The sequence below is a fragment of the Cheilinus undulatus genome, linkage group 3 (genome assembly GCF_018320785.1).
Source record: "Cheilinus undulatus linkage group 3, ASM1832078v1, whole genome shotgun sequence".
NCBI lineage: Eukaryota > Metazoa > Chordata > Actinopteri > Labriformes > Labridae > Cheilinus > Cheilinus undulatus.
The window spans coordinates 24,423,567-24,441,252 of NC_054867.1; the positions used below are offsets into that span (position 1 = coordinate 24,423,567).

The window sequence follows — 17,686 nt, forward strand, 5'->3', positions numbered from 1 at the left end:
TATGATACAATAGAACACCATGCCATACAATACACTATCATGCAATACAATATGCTACATTGCCATTGGATATGATACAATATAGTTCTTTATGATGCTATACAATCTAACACAACAATTTATGATGTGATACAACAAAACACAACAGGATGTGATACTGGGACCATGATAACAATAGTTTCACCAAACAGCAATTCTGTGATAACAGATTTGCTGAAAGACAATAATTTAATGATCAGTCGTGGTCTCAAATGAATTTAGAATAAAAATGCCATTATAACGTTTTGTAACTGTGACAGTTTCACCTATCACTCTTCTTCAGCCTTTGATTTCTTTTCAGTGGTTTCTGAAATGATCTCTTTGTCTTCTTTGATCCTGCAGCTTAGTTCCTCTATGGCCAATTAACTTTACATTACTCTTTTCATGTCATTAACATCCCCATGAAGTATTATGAAGAAGGCCAGGTAACAGTGAGATAAAGGGGATTGGATGATTGTAGTTCTAATGATGGTTTACTGTTATATCAATATTTTGTTCCACCCCCTAAATAACAAATGACTTTCCTCCTTTAAACATGTTTCCCTCCTGCTTCTTCTATTCTAGATTCACTATCTGCCATAAAACGGAGGTGGTGAAGAACACATTAAATCCAGTGTGGCAGCCTTTCACTATTCCGGTACGAGCGCTCTGCAATGGGGACTATGACAGGTATGAGCTCCTCACCTGCTTCTTCACTCTCTCTAACCCCCACAGCTGCTGTTTTTTACTCACTGCCTCACTGAGCTCCATTTATACACATTATTTCCACATAATTACATATGTATACTAAGAGAATATTAGCACAGACATAAACCTTGAATAGCCAGTTATGCTGGCGACATCCTCTTCTGTAATTGATTTCAGTTTTCAGTCTATCGGCCACCTTCATGGCTCTCATCAGAGATTCTCAGGCTTACAAACTGTGTACTGATGATAGCCATTACTGCACCCTGAGTGTCTGTGGGTTTGACCAGCAGAGATCAATACCAGTTTAACATTTGCTTACCATTCATTCTACTGTAACACTGTTTCTGTGGTGGTGTGCTTAGGAAATCCTTCAGTATTGATCTTTGTTAGAATAGCTGGGTCAATTGCAATGAGCCTCTCCTATCTCCACTGACCTCCTTGTGTTATTTTCCACTATCTACTCCATTTTTATCAGATGCTGTGTCTGACATATGCATACTTTTAGAGAATAATCAACTAGAGACCATCGTAGGTGTTCATTCTGAAACTCCTTTCTCTTGTAAAGATGAAAATTAAAAACACTTGCACCAACAGTAAATCTTGCCATACTCCGCCATGCAGAAACAGCAGTTAACCCTTCACACAATAGTGGACAGCTCTTAAAAGCTGTGTTCTTCTAAATAAATGTGTTTTGATGAAATAGTTTCACATTAGCCACTTTTGTGGTTGTTGGCAAGTCATTCCCATATACTGCCACCTCCTGGCCGGCTGTAGATGATGTACATTAAATTTGTATTAAAATCAACGGCAGCCGGATGTTACTAATATCATAATGCTCTGGAATATCTTAAAAACCCTTCAGTTCTCAAAAAGCTGTGCATGTGATAACATTGTAAATTTAGAATATCAATATATAAAATTTTGAATTTCCAAGCACTGATTCTAGGTTTGGAGAAAATTGTGATTGTTCTGTCCTTTAAACTGGATGTCATCAATCACTCAGTTTGCACACTTATATAACCGGCATTAAAAATCCTGATCTTTTATTGTGCAATTCATGAATGTGAGTGTTGTGATTTAAGAACTTGTTGGATCTTGTAAAAGTAGGCATTAAAATAAAAACGTTTAAGATTACACTCAGGCAAATGTGGATTATATTTTCCAACGATGAAATAACGAAGTCAGCTGAGATTCTTATTCACTGCTTCTCTGCAAAACTGCTCTAGCTCTGTAAAGTTGATCAGAAATCCAACATGAACAGCCTTTTTTCAAGTCCAGCCACAAATATCTACTGGATTGAGGTCTGGGCTTTGACTCCAAACATTCACCTTTTTTTTTTTTTTTGTTTAACCAGTGGTTCTCAACTGGTCCGCCTCAGGACCCACCAGTCTGTCTTATGACAGGTCGTGACCCAAGTTTCCAAACAATTTTCAACAACACATGTTTAGTTAATTAAATATGTTGCGGTTTGGTGCATGGTTGGACTAAAACACCTGATATAACAAAAGATAACGGCACAAAACTGACGAATATTATGCCCTCTTTCCCTGTCATTATATGTCAATTTTTGCCAATTTTCCAATGAAACTACTTCATTATCATAGGAGAAGTAGCCAGTTATTGCAAGAAAAGGAGATATTGAAATATTGATCAAACATCTAAATTTACCCAATTTCACAGTAAAATGGGATAAAAATATAGAGTATCAAGATATGTCCAATAAGAACATCAGGACTTTTGCCACCATTTTTTCCCAGACACTTAGTCGCAAACCACTGAAAACTTCTCTATGACCCACTTTTGGGTCTTGACCCACTGTTAAAACCATTTCTGTGCAGCTTTCACTGTATGGTTCGGGTCATATTATCATATTATTTGGGTAATCTTTTCCTAATCTGTAGTTCTCCTGCAGACTGATAAGATTGTGTATGCTATGTCAGAAATTTTTAAGGGGACATGTTATGCAAAAATCACTTTTTCATGTTTTTCTAACAAAAATATGTGCCCCTGGCCTGTCTACAATCCCCTCAAGTACCAGAAAAATATTTTCCCTCCCCCCTCTCTTTCCTCAACCTTTCAGAAAATGTGTCCTAAAACAAACCTTTCTAAGATTTTCCCCTCATGATGTCATGTGGGGAGTTAGCCCCACCCCCAGGTTTGGTTGGGAGAAAGTTCTGCCCTCCTCTCCTCCTCTCAGGGGGGCCACATCCATTTAGCCACATCCATTTCCTGAGAGGGTAGAGTCAGACAATTCAAAGCCACAAACACAGAAACAGAGGTTTTTTAGACATGCAAAAATTCAATACTGGAGTGTTTTTTCAGTAACAGTCTTCACAGGCATGTTTTGGGGATCTCTGAGACCAATACAAACTTGTCTTTAACGGTAAAATATGTCCCCTTTAAAAATGTAACTAAAAAGGACCCTGATCGAAACCAAATCTAAAATAATCAGGTACAATAGGAATCAAAATTTGAGCACTATTTCTATGACTTTTTCTAGGGTTGATTTATTGTATCTCTGTTGGGGAAACCTGGATTTCAATACTGCTGTACAAAAATGAAGGGTTTCCGTTTAATGTGTGCATAATTAATGTGGTCATGTGTGTCAAAAGTTTTAGAATTAATCTTTCTGCAGGTTTATCTGCCCTCCGCTAATTTAAAACACAATTCTGAGGAAAGAAGCCGCTAAATTATGAAGGAGCCATGACAGGAAATGAAAAAGGACTGACACACAGATTGCCTTTGTTTGAAAACATATTTCATGTGTCATATTGTTTGTTTTTTTCTTTGCCACAGCGTCTTTCATCATCTCTTTCAAATGTGTCTGTCACCATATTCCTGCTTACAGATAAACACTAATTGCTGAGAATCTCATTTGGCATGGGTTTATGGGTTGTTTCTGAAGTTCTTTGATACTTCTGAAATACGTTAGGTGAACTCGTCTGAGAGAGAGATCACACAGGAGCTTAAGAAAGACCCCGTCGAATCCAATCATACACAAGAGACTGAGCCGGGCATCAGAGGCTCTTCTTAAAAGGATCCTGTTCAATTTAAAGATGCACACAAACACACGCCCACACTTGGAGGATGATTAAATGTGACAAGCCACAGGCTAAAACAGCCTGAAATACTGCAAGTCCCAAAATATCACCAAGACAGTGAAATAAACAGGTTATATTTTGCGTGTGTGTGGGCAAGGGATAACCTTTGTATTGCTGTCTTTTCTTGTTTAGTGGGTTCACATTTCAGCGAGGAAGGAAGAATAAGGTCTGTTTGTCTGCCTATCTTTTTAATTGCATACTTTTAAAGACCCATTTATAAATGATCATTTTTGGAGTCTCTGTGATGGGACACAATCAACACAATTATCCAAGCTTTGTTCATGGAGCAAACATGCCCCTTAAAGGCAGACAAGTTTCAAAACTGTTTAATTACTCGCTATATCCGAGGCATTCACAGAAACCACCATGAAACAATGCTGTTCTTCTCTGTTTGTTGGGCCACTGTGGGCCCCAAGATAACTCATTACAGGCCAAAACTCACTCTGGTCTTTTCTTTTCTTTTTGCATTCTGTACATAAGTGATATTTTGTCTGTAAGGATGATGGACTCTAGGGAAAGGGCTGTGCAACACTTTGCTGGTTTGCAAATGCTTTGGATTTAGATGTTTTGTGTTTCGAAGCATCTCTGAAACTTTACTTATTGAATTTATGAAAGATTTATTTTAAAAAGGAAAAAAAATATTTAATTGATCATCAGATTGTAGATGTTAAAAACCAACCATGTCTGTCTCAGATTGCATGTCGTATGAATTCATCAGAACTGACAATGGGGGGTGGGGGGGGGTGGAGCCTATCCCACTGGGTGAGAGGCGCTGGGCTGACATATACACCACTTTCCACATTATATAGGAAATGACATTTTTCTCTTATTTTCCAAAATATTTATGGCAGCAGAGATCCTTTTTCTTTCCCATATTGCTTGAAACCTGTGGCCTGGAAAAGTGCATTTTGGGGGTTTTATTTAAAAAAAAAAAAAAACAATTATCATTATGAAGTTTGTTCAAAAACATTTGAATCATGCTCTAATGGCTGATGACTTGAAAAATACTCTGACTGTCATTTGCATAAATATTTTGGAAAATAAGAGAAAAATGTCATTTGCTTAATAATGTGGAAAGCGGTGTAGAGACAGACAACCAGGCACGCTCACATTCACACCTACAGCCAACTTAGAGCAACCAGTTAATCTAATGAGCATGTCTTTGGTGGTGGGAGGAAGCTGGACTACCTGGAGAGAACCCACACATGCCTGGGAAGAACATGCAAACTCTGCACAGAAAGGCCCTGACCATTCGAACCAGGGACCTTCTTGCTATGAGGCAACAGCACTAACCCCTGTGCCACTATTATTTATTGATTGATTTACTTACTTCTTAATATTAGTCACAGCTTTGTTGCTTCATCCTGATATCTGGCTGGTCAGCTCTTTAATTCTAAGTTCTCCTTCAATGTCCTCCTCTCAAAACGCCTAATTCTTAAACACTCAGCTGAGTTTTCTTATTGCATTTTGCTAACTGTCTTCCTAGCATCTCTTGATGAGCTAAACAACGAACACAGGCGCAATTTCTGGCAGAAAGCCAGAGATGTACCACCACGATGCATGACTTCCTCTGTGTGTTTCAAATTTTGAAGCGTGTCTTTCTGCTGCCACCTATTGGCATCTGGCGAGTGGTTAGTGGTAATCCTTTGGGGGCGCAGTCATGTAGCGCCCACAGAGCTCCTATCTCTTGTACTGAAGAAGAGTGTATGCACAAGCGCAGCTTATAATGAAGGTCCATGGAAGGCTGTGGGCGCAGGAAACTTGCTCCCCAGGGAGGAAATGAGTGGACAGGAAGTAAATACAAATGCTTAGAATGTTCATGATCTACTGATTTATTGCTCATCATACAATCAGATCTCTTTATAAATCATCTTTATACAGCGCATGATAGAGTTTATCTATATTCATATAAATTCATTGATATTCAAAGCAAATGTTTAAAAAATTGTTCAGTAAACTTAAGATCTGTCTTCTCCTTGTGGAGAGTCATGGGGGGGGGCACCCTAGCGCCCCCTATGTACCAGCCGCCACTGCTTAAGCATCTCTTAATCTGCGTTGGCATGTGCCCTCTCTCTCTCTCTCACCCGAAGTCCAGCATATGTTGGTGAAGCCCTCAGGCCACCTCGAGCTGTTGAGAGTACTAGTCTGCTCAAATGTGTCAGTGGATGACCTACTGCTGATATACTTTGCTCTAATTAGATCAGTGCTTTAGTTTGGACATGCTCCTCTCGTTAGATGCACCACAGGGCAAAAGAAAGAAGTTGGAGAGAAAGTTCAATGAAGGGCATTTCCAAAGGGAGCACTCTGCTCTCCTAACTGACATCTCTAAAGGGCCAAGGGGAGGAAAATCCAACGTCTCTGCTAAAAGAGACAAGGTATACTCCCAGCCGACTGCATGATGTTCCTTTTTAACTGGACTAATAAGCACAAGACATCTGAGAATCAGTGCTGAGCCCTTTTTCTTGTTATTTCTGTGACACAGTGCCATTTCCTCTGGTTTTAGATGTAAGATCTTCTTTAAACTCTACTGACTTCTTAGTCAGGACTGTTGTTTAACTCTCAGTAAGCAAAGGAAACAGAGCACACGAGCCTTGCATCAGTCTTACTCCATTAAAAAACACTGTTTAGTCAACGCAAGAGATGGAGACATTTTCACAGCATGTTAGTGCTGTTGTCTTTCTGAAGCATTCATTTATCTTTCCACAGTTTACACAGTTTTTTTGTGCTTAGTGTATTGTTGTTCATAAGGCATGGGCTCCAGGGGTGCATGTTTCATCATGCCATTAAATAACAGAATAGGTCAATAGACCCTTTTCCATTGTGACTGTAATGTCACACCTAGGTTGGGAGGCTCATTATAATTTTGTTGGACAAATAAGCATAAAAAATGTCCTTTAAGAGACACTGTCACTGACCAGAATTAATGACTCTAAAAGGACATTTCTGTGCCAGGCCTGAAAGATAAAATTATGCTGTGTAATTGGAGATTACAGTCAAAATGACAACAAAAGAGTCTAAATGTTGATAACAAAGTTAAAATTTCAAATAATAAAGACTTAAAAAACAGATTCAAGATTAGAGTTGAAATGCGAGATAAAGTCAAAATGACAAGAAAAAGCTTAAATGTTGAGAAAAAGTTGAAATGTTGAGAAAACGTCAAAATGTCAAGAAAAAGTTGAAATGTCAAGCAAAAGTCGAAATGTGGAGAAAAGGGCTGAAATGTTGATAAAAATTTTCAAATGTCGATAAAATAGTTGAAATGTTGCAAAGCTGAAATGTCAAGTAAAAGGCTGAAATGTCAAGCAAAAGTCAAAATGTGTAGAAAAAAAGGTGTAAATGTTGATTAAAAAAAAGTGGAAATGTGGAAAAAAAAGGTTGAATTGTTGTGAAAAAGTCAAAATGTCAAGAAAAAGTTGAAATGAGGATATAGCGGGTGGAGTAGGCCCCGGTGTAGACGGAACAGTTTGACGCACTCTGACTCATCGGTATGCCATGAATCAACATCAATATTTTACAAAAGCACTTAATGATACTTCGCCACTGCTTAAGTTGGAATAAAATGTGTTATAATCGTTAATAATACAGTTGTTCTGCAGAGCCAGGTCGCTACACTTCCTACTCCATAGCTTGCTCCGCCCTTTCCCTGTCCAGCACATTTAAAGTCAGACCTGTTGGTAACCTTTTAAATATCTTGCAAGCACACGACCAAGGCTGAAGAAACCTCAACCTTTAAACCCGGCCGACAACAGAGTGGCGCTCTGATTAGAGACACTGTCCTTCATGTGATTTGAAGAGGTTAAGGAAGGAAAACAGAGGATGGGAAGAAATAAGAGAATAAAAGAAGAGGAGGATTAAAGGAGAGAAAAATAAGCGACAACAGGAAGCAACGACAAGTGTACTTGAAGTGAAGAAAAACAGAAATCCAATAAGTCAAAGCCTGTTCCAGACGTGTCAGTGAAGGGGGAGAAGATGGAGGAGTGTGAAGTGGAGGGAAATGGATGGTGCCTCTAAGTAGTTGTGTATTCTGCTCAACAAGTGAAGTGTGAGGGGATTTAAATTCTCTCCATCTCTCTCTGCATGCAGCCATCACTCTCAACACTGTCTGATCTACAGGTGGAACCTAAGGTTTAGATATAAACATTTATACCATAAGAGACAGCAATTTAAGTGCACTACTATTTAGTTTATACGTTTGTATAGAATAGATATATACCAAGTCTTTGGCAATTAGACTCCATTGTGATGTCTTCATGTATTTGAAGGGCTGTAAGGCCAAGGATGGAGCCTCCCTAGATGGAGCCTAGACATTAGTGGTGAGGGATGCAGGATGAGATGAAGAGGAGGCTTCTAAGGACCTGGACACTGATGAGATAGAAAGGGGTGGAAGTGGCTGTCACGCTGAAATGATAACTGACTGTTTGCTTAGTACTTAAGTGAGTTCAGACCCAGAATCAGTTTATTACCAGAGCAGAAGACAAAGGGAGCAGGAGAGAGAACTAAAATGAGTGACTTTATGAAAAGTCTTCATGCTTGTACCCACAGAATCAAATACAAATGAAAACAGGCTTATGGTGATCAAAATACAAAGCATGAATAACACGCTCAGACAAAGATAATTCATTTCTTTTGGATGAATGTGTCCATATAGGAATAAAATTAGTTCAACTCAGTACAGAAACAGACAGCTGCATCAGAACAGCTGTGCAGAGGATGAACCAGGCAGCAGCAAGGAGTCTTAAGAGTCTGTGTTAAGCTACCCATACATCAGAAGACAGAAGAAAAGATTTGGAAAAGACTCTTGGAAAACTATCAGCTCACACCTGCTCACATCTAAAGACAAGTTTTTGGAGTTTTTAGTCACAGCCTATTTCTTTTAGCAATTTTTTTCCCACCATGCAATTTTTTCGCCACTCTGTCGTGATATGTTGGACTATTCACATCGAACAGGCTGGGCTGATCTGCCAACAGCTCCACCAGCCGCTCCTCTTTCTGGACGGTCCATATTGGTAGGGACCTTCGACGTTTCACTGCCGGTGTTTCTTGTTTGTCCATGCAACTCTTCCACTTTTGTGGTTGTTTTGACCGGCAGGTTTCCTGATTCCGGTTTTGTCAGAGCTCATCTATTGGTTGTTGATAGTGTTACATCACTGTGACTTGCAATCATATCAAACACGTTTGATATGATCGCAAGTCCAAGACTAGGAAAAGACTGATATAAAACAGCGCAGATTACCACCTTAAACTTAACAATAGAGATGATGGGAGCGCGCCGTGACTCCAGTAAAACTCCTAAAATTTACTGAAGGCTTTCAGTTTTTAGTCTGTGACTGTGAAAATGTTTTTGTTTAAGCCCCGCATAAGACAGCGTCTTCTAGTGCAGTGTTTCCCAAACTTTTTCTGGTGACACTCATTTAGATTGCACAAGCCACTGTGATCCAACTACTCAGTTTTCTTTACATTATCACTTACTAAGCCTGCCTTCTAGGCCATCATCAGCTGGTTGGTTGAGACAATGGCCACTGCTTACTGTGATAACATTTTTCCCACGTCACCTCCGTCACATAGGCTTTCTAAGAATGCTCAGCCACTTGGGCCATCAGTGGCTGTCTGAAACAACGACTTTCCTTTTCATTGGCCAAGAGTCCATAATCCTGACTTAAAACCTTTTGTAGGCTCTTGTTTGTGTTTTATTATGGCTGCGAGGTTGAGTGTTATTGGGTGGTATGTGGCTAGAATGTGTACTGCATACATAAATGTCACACTAAAACCTGTAGCAAAGAAATTCTGAAAACTCATGTGGCAACCAAGCAGCAACCTCCGGTCCTGAAAAATGAAGCCAATGCAGAAGTGCAAAAAAAATGCAATGCTGCGAGTGTCCACTTGAGGCTGGCTGCAGGAACACCAGAAGTCCCGTACACAACACGTTAAAAGCTGTTTTTTACACTAGAAATAAACTGGTTTACTGCCTGGTTCACAAAACCAAACGTGTCTCATTAGCTAATGTCTTCATGTCCTCACACTGTACGGGGGTACATTTCTTCGTACCACTATCATTTAGATCAAATTTAGGAAAAACCTCACTGCGCACTGATTAGTGCGTCTCATTTGATGGACAGATAGCTGACAGGCAGATGTTTCCTCCAGAAGGCCAGCTTTAGTGCTAGCTGAGCTGGCAGGAGGTTAAGCTCAGTGGGCGGGCTCTTGTCTGCTGTTAGACTGATCCAAAGTTCAGTTGAGACAGCGATTTTAATATGGAACCTGCTGCAGATTGGCTTCAAAAGCTGTTCGAGTCCGCCTATTGTAAGCAGACGGCTGACGTCACACAGGCTTTGTCCAAGTCTTTCTACAGTCTATGGTGGCGACCCCCAAAATATTTCCTGCGACCCAACTGTGGGCCCTGACCCAGACTTTGGGAATGAGTGCTCTAGTGCCTTGGTTCTCAACCATTGGGTTGGGATCCAAAAGTGGGTCACAAAGCCATTGACAGTGGGTCATGAATGTGTGCCTGGAAAAAAAAATCATCTATCACTTTTATTACTCATTTATTTTGAGGGATATATCTCCGTGTTGTTTTTCTGTCAAATCTTTGGCTCCATCCCAAGTCAAAACTGCCCCATTTTTCATTTTCATTTTTTCAATTTTAAGGAAATGTGCAATGTCATTTAGCAGACGTTTTCCAAAGCAACATAAACTTGGGACAGGTGTGTGTGGGTTTAAGGACCTTGCCTAAAGGCCCACACTGAAAACTCATTGTGCCCTGACTGGGACTGGAAACTTTTATCTCTAGTAACAAAGTCAGCAATGTTATCCACTGAGCTGGGCAAGACGACATAATTTACCATACATACAGTGTCATTTGGGTCACAGTTTGTTGTTAAGGAAGAACTGGTGTATTCTGCTGCTAGACCAGTTAAGAACCACTGCTCTAGCAGATTCATTTTTAATGTCCAGGCCAACATAACGGACACATATTTTTTCATATATCGCTGCCATCAGGTCAAAACCTCATATCTCCATTTTTTCGTCATTTAAATTTTATTCAGAAATCCGGTGGGTTTTAACCAATTCTAAATCAACAAAAAGGTGTAAAAAAGATGACCATTCAGTGTAGAATTAATTTAAAAATACAGCATTTTTTCATTCCCTTAATAGCAGTGATTTTGGAGGTATTGGGTTTTGGCTCAATGCCAGCAATATGTAAAGGAAGCATAAAAGAGCCTTTACATTATTTACCACATTCATATACTGATGTCTTTGGCAGCAAGGCAAAGTAGCCGTCAGTATTAACTCCTCCCATTTATAAACATTTCTATACATTTACACTCCACCAGCCCAGCTGTGGGAGCAGTTTGGGGTTCAGTGTCTTGTCCAAGGACACTTAGACATGTGACCTTCCAGTTGGGAAACAACCAACATAGGAAATCCATCCGATTCCAACACAGAGTGAAGATTTTGCATGCTAACTAAGTTGTTAAAGATGTTTTAAGTGATTTTTAGGGTGTTATTTCAGTGCCAGTAATTGTCAGGGAGTCATCTCCCTCTGTCATTCACATAATAGTCCTGATGACTCAGTCTGTTTTCTTCCTTTGCAGGAGATCACAGACAGATTAGTGTAATTAGAGCTAAAGAACAATTGGTTTCAATGCTGTCCCCTTATTTTCCTCAATTATGTGCACCTCCATTATTAGAGATGACTCATGTTCCTTAGAATAGAAGCTGAGTTATCTGTGTCTGATTAGTTTTGGAGTGTTTTTTGTTTTTGTGAGCTCAGGGGAGTTCTCAAGGACCCAAGCATCTGAGCCTTTTCATGCAGCTGTAAATTAAAATTAGATTTCAAGTAATGGCAAAAGTGACTGGTACTTTTTATTGAGTCATATAACATGCAACCGTCTCAAAAACAAAAAAGCACCAAGCATGGGCAGATGACTAAAAGGAAATATGTCTTTCCAGTTTTCCTCTGTTATTTTCCTCTTTTCTCCTCCATGCTGGAAAAGAAGCATCATGTCTGTACCACCTGGGTGAAAATCACGTTCACTTTACCCCACAGCCTTTTAAAATAACCTCAAAAGAACAAACTGTCACCACAGAACGATGGGGCCGGGTGGCTGAGAGGAAGCTGGGCTTATTTCGGGGATTTTTCAATCCCTCTGTGACAGAAAGAGTCTCTGATGTGCAGCTTGCTTCTGTTTTCTTTGGATTTGGGCTGGTGTCAGTTCTCGTGCAAGACGAAGAGGGGAGAGAGAGGGGAGACATGGGGGGAGATCAATGTGAATCAAGAAGAGAGTGCTAAAAAAGTTGTGTTTTTCCACTCTTCACTCTGCAGGGACAATGTTTCTGCTGCATTTGTGTAAAATGTCATCACAGAGTCTTGTTTCTGATGCTCTTTTAAAAGTTTAAAGTTAACTTCATGCACTGATACTTTTGGAGTTTTGTGTTATACAAAATCTGTTACTCTTGCAAGATGAAGGCAGTACTTCAGCTGTGTTTCACACCTGGCTATCCATATTCATTTCATTCAAGGTCCCCTTAGCCTATTTCCAAGCACTCAGTTTAAATGAAATGATATGAATGAATAGCAATGATTGAAAACAGTAATGTTCTTTTGAGAATTTCTTTTTTGAATTAGATTCATTTATTTATAAATGTTCTGAGCTGAAAAACACTCCCCGTTGGATAAATGAATAAGCATCCCCATACTAATCCTAATAACAGAGAGAGCCTCATTTAATTTGAAAACTGAAAACATCCAATGTATGAAGAGTTAGCATGAAAAAAGGACAACATGCCTGTTGCTGCTGTTACCTGGCCCTGCTATTTAAAAGGAAGACCTTGATTAAGTGGTTGAGCGTTATGGTTATAGTATTTTGAGTCATCAAGTTCATAACTACAAAAAAAGGCAGACGTTTATGATCTTTTTCACAGATAAATCTTACGTTTATTTGCAATCTTTTTTTCTCACAAAATCTCATCTGACAATAGAAAAAGTTATAGGTCTAATACGCTAACACTCGTATTTTATCACCGGTACTTTTGTTGCTGTATTATCAACCAGAAATAAAGTACAGTAAGAATGCCTGCCTGCATCTTTACTTTCACATGTGCATGTAATGCTTTTTCATATTTAGGACTTATTAAAAATCCTTTGTCTGCATAGGTGCTGCAGTAACAGTTTGAGTCTCGGCATTTCCATGGCCTTACAATGAATGAGATCCTGTGAGAAGCAGGGAAAAAGGCTGAGGGGGAAAAAGACATACTCCCAGAGTTTTCAGCCATTAATACTAAAGATACTTTAACCTAACCATGTGCTTTTCCTGTTTTATTCACAGAACAATCAAGGTGGAGGTGTATGACTGGGACAGGGATGGCAGGTAACTGTGGCAGAGACACATGACACTAAATTATTGCTAAATTTATTTTTTATCTACTTTCAGTACTTTATTTTATCAAATCCACACATTTTCTTTCAAAAAAGAATTGAATCACGTTACCAGTATGTTATTTAGATAAAGGACCCATCATCCAGTGATCCAAAATTTTCATAAAGCTCCAGTCTGCTCCAAACATATGTCTGATACATCTTAGTATTCCTCATTTTCTGGTGTTTATTCTCCTTATTAATTTCCCAGCCATGACTTCATCGGGGATTTCACAACCAGCTACAGAGAGCTAGCTCGAGGGCAAAGCCAGTTCAACGTATATGAGGTATGTTATTCGGACATTGTATGTATATGTTTATCTATCTACTGTCCCTTCAGAGCTCTTTTTCATTACGCTCCCATGGTAAAGTTGATCTCATAATGTTCAATCAACCCAGCGCAAGGCTGCCCATAAATGGGAATAAAGGGTAGAGCTTTCTGGTTCCCAGCCAAATGGGACACCATGTAGGTCAATGAAATCATGGTCTATTGTCAAATTAGGCTGTAATAACCACATTTTATATCTTACCTGGATTAAGATCACTTTATCAAAGCAACAAAGATTATTTTATTTATTTATGCTGTAACATTCTTCAAAATGTAAATCCCCTTTTATATAAACAGAATTAGCTTTCTTTGGTAATGTTAACAGTGAAGACGAGCACATTGAACTAAACCATTTAGAAAGTTAAAAACAGGCTTCATAGCTAATCCATGATGTGAACAATGTCAGGATTCCAGTGGATAGAGAAGAAGAAACTGAAACAACTTTAAAGAAAAAAAATTAAATAGTTGTGACAAAAAAGGCAAAAATGGGCAAAAGTTTTAAAAGTGGGTTAAAAGTGGCATAAATAGGTTTAAAAAAGACCAAAAAATGGGTGAAAAGCAGTGGAGGGGTAAGTGGCAAAAATGGGCTTAACAAGTTAAAAGCAGTTAAAAGTCGCAAAAAAGAGTAGGGAAAAGGGAATAAAAGTGGCAAAGATGGGTAACAGAGGCAAAAATAGGCAGAATATACCAAAATTCAAAATGGGCAGGAAACTGGAGAAAACGGATTAAAAAGTGGCAAAAACCAGTTTGAAGTGGGAAAAAATTGAAAAAGGTGATGAAAAGGGGTTAGAATATTACCCAAAAAATGGATTTAATGTGGCAAAAATTGGCAAAGAAAATTTCAAAAATGGGCATAAAAGTGGTTTAAAAGGGGTGGAAAAGTAGTGCTAATGAATAATTTGATTGTCAGAGTTTAATAATAGTTTGACACACTTCTCAGCTCTAAAATTAGGTCTGTAGCACCAATGCTTCTGTTCCAATGCACATTCATAGGTACCATTCTTTTTTCACACTGAGGAGGGCCCATTCACCAGGTTTGTCAGGGGCCTAGCCAATTCTGTCCTAATTTTCTTTCAAAATAAAAAGCATGTCTGTACCCACTTAATTCTTTCTAATTTGTGTAAATAACTGTAAATAAGTCACTCCACTCACACATCAAATTGAGTGTACAAGAGTGCCCAAAGGACTCGAGAGGGCAGAGCAGCCCGCCTCTTTTGGAGATCCTCCTGTGACATATCATCACCAGCTGGTAAAATCCATCAATAGAGGATCTCTATGCTGATTGGCCATCGTGGCGCAAATGAAGCAAACGGCACATTGCATGCAGCACAGATTCACCTCATACACATTCATTCACTCATTTGGTGGACTGTGGAAAACTTTCATACTTGGTTTTAGCAAAGGCTGCTTTAGTACTTTCCATTGTTTGCTCTCTGTCTTCGGCTCCTAAAGAAGCATAACACAGGTAAAAATGTTAAGAAAGTTATCCTGCACAGTTCTTATTCGTTTCTTTTGAGGGCAGAACAGATTTTGTGCATTTTTTCTCACCTTCCCCATGCAGTTATAAATCCAATTTTATATTTTGTCTACCCACGGTCCTCTTTCTAAAAGTTCCAGATTTATTATTCCACAATAATCACCTGGATGCTGACACACATAGAAATGAAGCTATTAAGAGCAGCGTGAAATACAGCAGGATTAATAGGAGAACAACCCAGGGATTTAGAATGATCAGAGCAATTTCTCAATACTTCTCAGGGGACAGCTTACTGTGTCTCTTAATAGCACACAATACTGCTCTGTATGCAAATTACAAACACAACTCATTTCAATGTCTCTCCCCAGAATTCAAGCTCAGTACACAAGTCCTAGGAATGATGTAAGGGCATCTTTTGTAATGAAATCAGTCCTTTTTTGTCCACAGCCTAGTTCATTGTGTTAATTTGAGAGGAAATGTTTGAAAGTTCCTCTCATAAAGTGGGACATGTCAATACCTTTATGCTTCTGTGGTTTGGTGGCCTTCGGCTAAAGGACAAATACCTGTCGTTTGGATGTCAGCTCCATTATACATGACTCTTGATTCCTCTCTACCTCCCAGTGTGACTGAAAGGCGCTTTAGTTTTTGCATCAGCAGATTGTTCAGCGTGTCAGACAAATTGCCATCCCTCCGTGTTAAATTAGGGGCTGTCACTTTCATGCCTAGCAGCCATAGAGAAACGAGGTAATGAGCGGAGACGTCTTTGGTCTTTGGATTGACGGTTCTCTCTAGCTGGAGGTACTAAAGTAAATGTAGGTCTCCCATCTTAAGGCTGTCTCTCATTGATTCTTTAAAGCTGAACATTTATATTTAATTTTCAAATTTTTCCTTTCTGACATGCATACGACTTTAAATAAGAAAATATCGAGCATTTGTAACTAATCTTACATGACCTGTTTCCCTCTAAAGCGCTTCTGTTGTTTCAGACAAACACATAGTTTTCACTTTCTCACCACTGTCACTGCTCACCCATTAGGCACATGGACAAACTAAGTGTTCAACCTGCGTACAAACCTTACATATAATCTCCCTATTCCACCCACATATACGTCTTCATTACATTAGTTTCATCCAATTAAGACTGTTGGTATATGTAAAGCAGCAGGGTATGAATGTGGCTCAAGGGTTTGAGATAAGTAAAGGAAATGAAAAATGAAAAATACATAATTGCTTGCCAAATCCAACAAACAAGAAATAACAGGTCTGATTGTGATTATTATGTTGTTATTGTTGTCACTAGTGCAGGATGTGCTTGAATGGATTAATAGCTGACATGTTGTGTCACAGAATAAATAAATTTTGTTTGGCAGGAGCTCTTCAGGGGAAAAAAAAAATTAAAGTAGATTTATTAAGACATACTGACAGTTATTTATTTATCTATTGCCAAGAAAAGGTTGCTTTTTAAAATTTTGTTAGCACCACCAAAAATAAGACAGAATTGTTCTTTTTTTCTTGCTGTTGTAACTGTTGAGCTTCTCTTTTATACTATAATAGTTTTAAATAATGCAGAGACACCAGGACTCTTCTCCTTAATTCTGTTGTATTTCCTGGCAAAGAAAAACAAAAAAAAAGCACTGAGACTGTGTGGACAGGTCTTAGTCACGCTTGCACATCTGGACACTGCAATCTTACTCCATTCGTATTTGCAAAACTGCTCAGGCTCCGTCAGGTTGGATGGGGATCAGGTGTGAACAGCCCTTTCAAGTCCAGCCACAAACTCTTAACTGGACTGAGGTCTGGGCTTCGACTCAACCACTCCAGAACATTCACCTTGTTGTTTTTAAACCATTTCTGTGTAACTTTCGCTGTACGCTTCGGCCCATTGTCTTGCTTGAAAATAAATCTTCTCCCAAGCCGTGGGTAGATCTCTTGTAAATTGAGTGAGATTGTCTTCCAGGATTTTTAGAATATTTTTTTCCACATTCATTTTACGCTCTGCCTTCACAAGCCTCCAAGGGCAGGCTGCCAAGAAGCATCCCTACAGTGTGATGCTGCCACCACCGTGCTTCAAAGTGGGGATGATGTGTTTGTGGTGATGTGCAGTATTGGGTGTCAAGCGTCTCATCAGACCAAAGAACTTTCTTCGTCTACTTGACCACAGACTCTCCCACATGCCTTTTGGTGAACTCTAATAGATTTAATCTGTTTTCTTCGACAGTGGCTTTCTCTTTGTCACTCTCCCATAAAGCTTTGACTGGTGAAGAACCTGGGCAACAGTTGTTGTATGCATCAGCTGCTGAAGCTTGTAACTACTCCTTCAGAGTAGTCATAGGTGTCTTGGTGGCCTGTCTCACTTGCCTCCTTCTTGCACAGTCACTCGGTCATATGTGCCATATAGAGTATTAATTCTTTCAAGTCCTTTTTAAATATAGTGGGATTTAAGGTGTATCTAACTGCTTTTATTATTTATCTATTAGCCTTAAGATCAGAGCAATGACATTTGCAATCATTTAAAAAGTTTTTCAACAAAACAATAGATACCCACCTCTTCCATAGCAGAACTGTAGAGGAGTGAGGGGAAGTGGTAATCAAACACAAATAATTAACCACAAATGAAGAAAAACACAGGAAAGGTAGGC

General features: G+C 39.1%; 1 protein-coding gene across 1 annotated transcript in view; it reads left to right on the forward strand.

Moving 5' to 3' along the window:
• The window catches only part of cpne5b (copine Vb), a 216,478-nt gene that overhangs the window by 165,034 nt on the left and 33,758 nt on the right, over positions 1-17,686 (forward strand). The window contains exons 9-11 of the mRNA XM_041783064.1: positions 604-708; positions 13,154-13,195; positions 13,454-13,529. Of these exons, the coding sequence (XP_041638998.1) occupies positions 604-708; positions 13,154-13,195; positions 13,454-13,529 (223 nt within the window). The remainder of the gene's footprint in view (positions 1-603; positions 709-13,153; positions 13,196-13,453; positions 13,530-17,686) is intronic.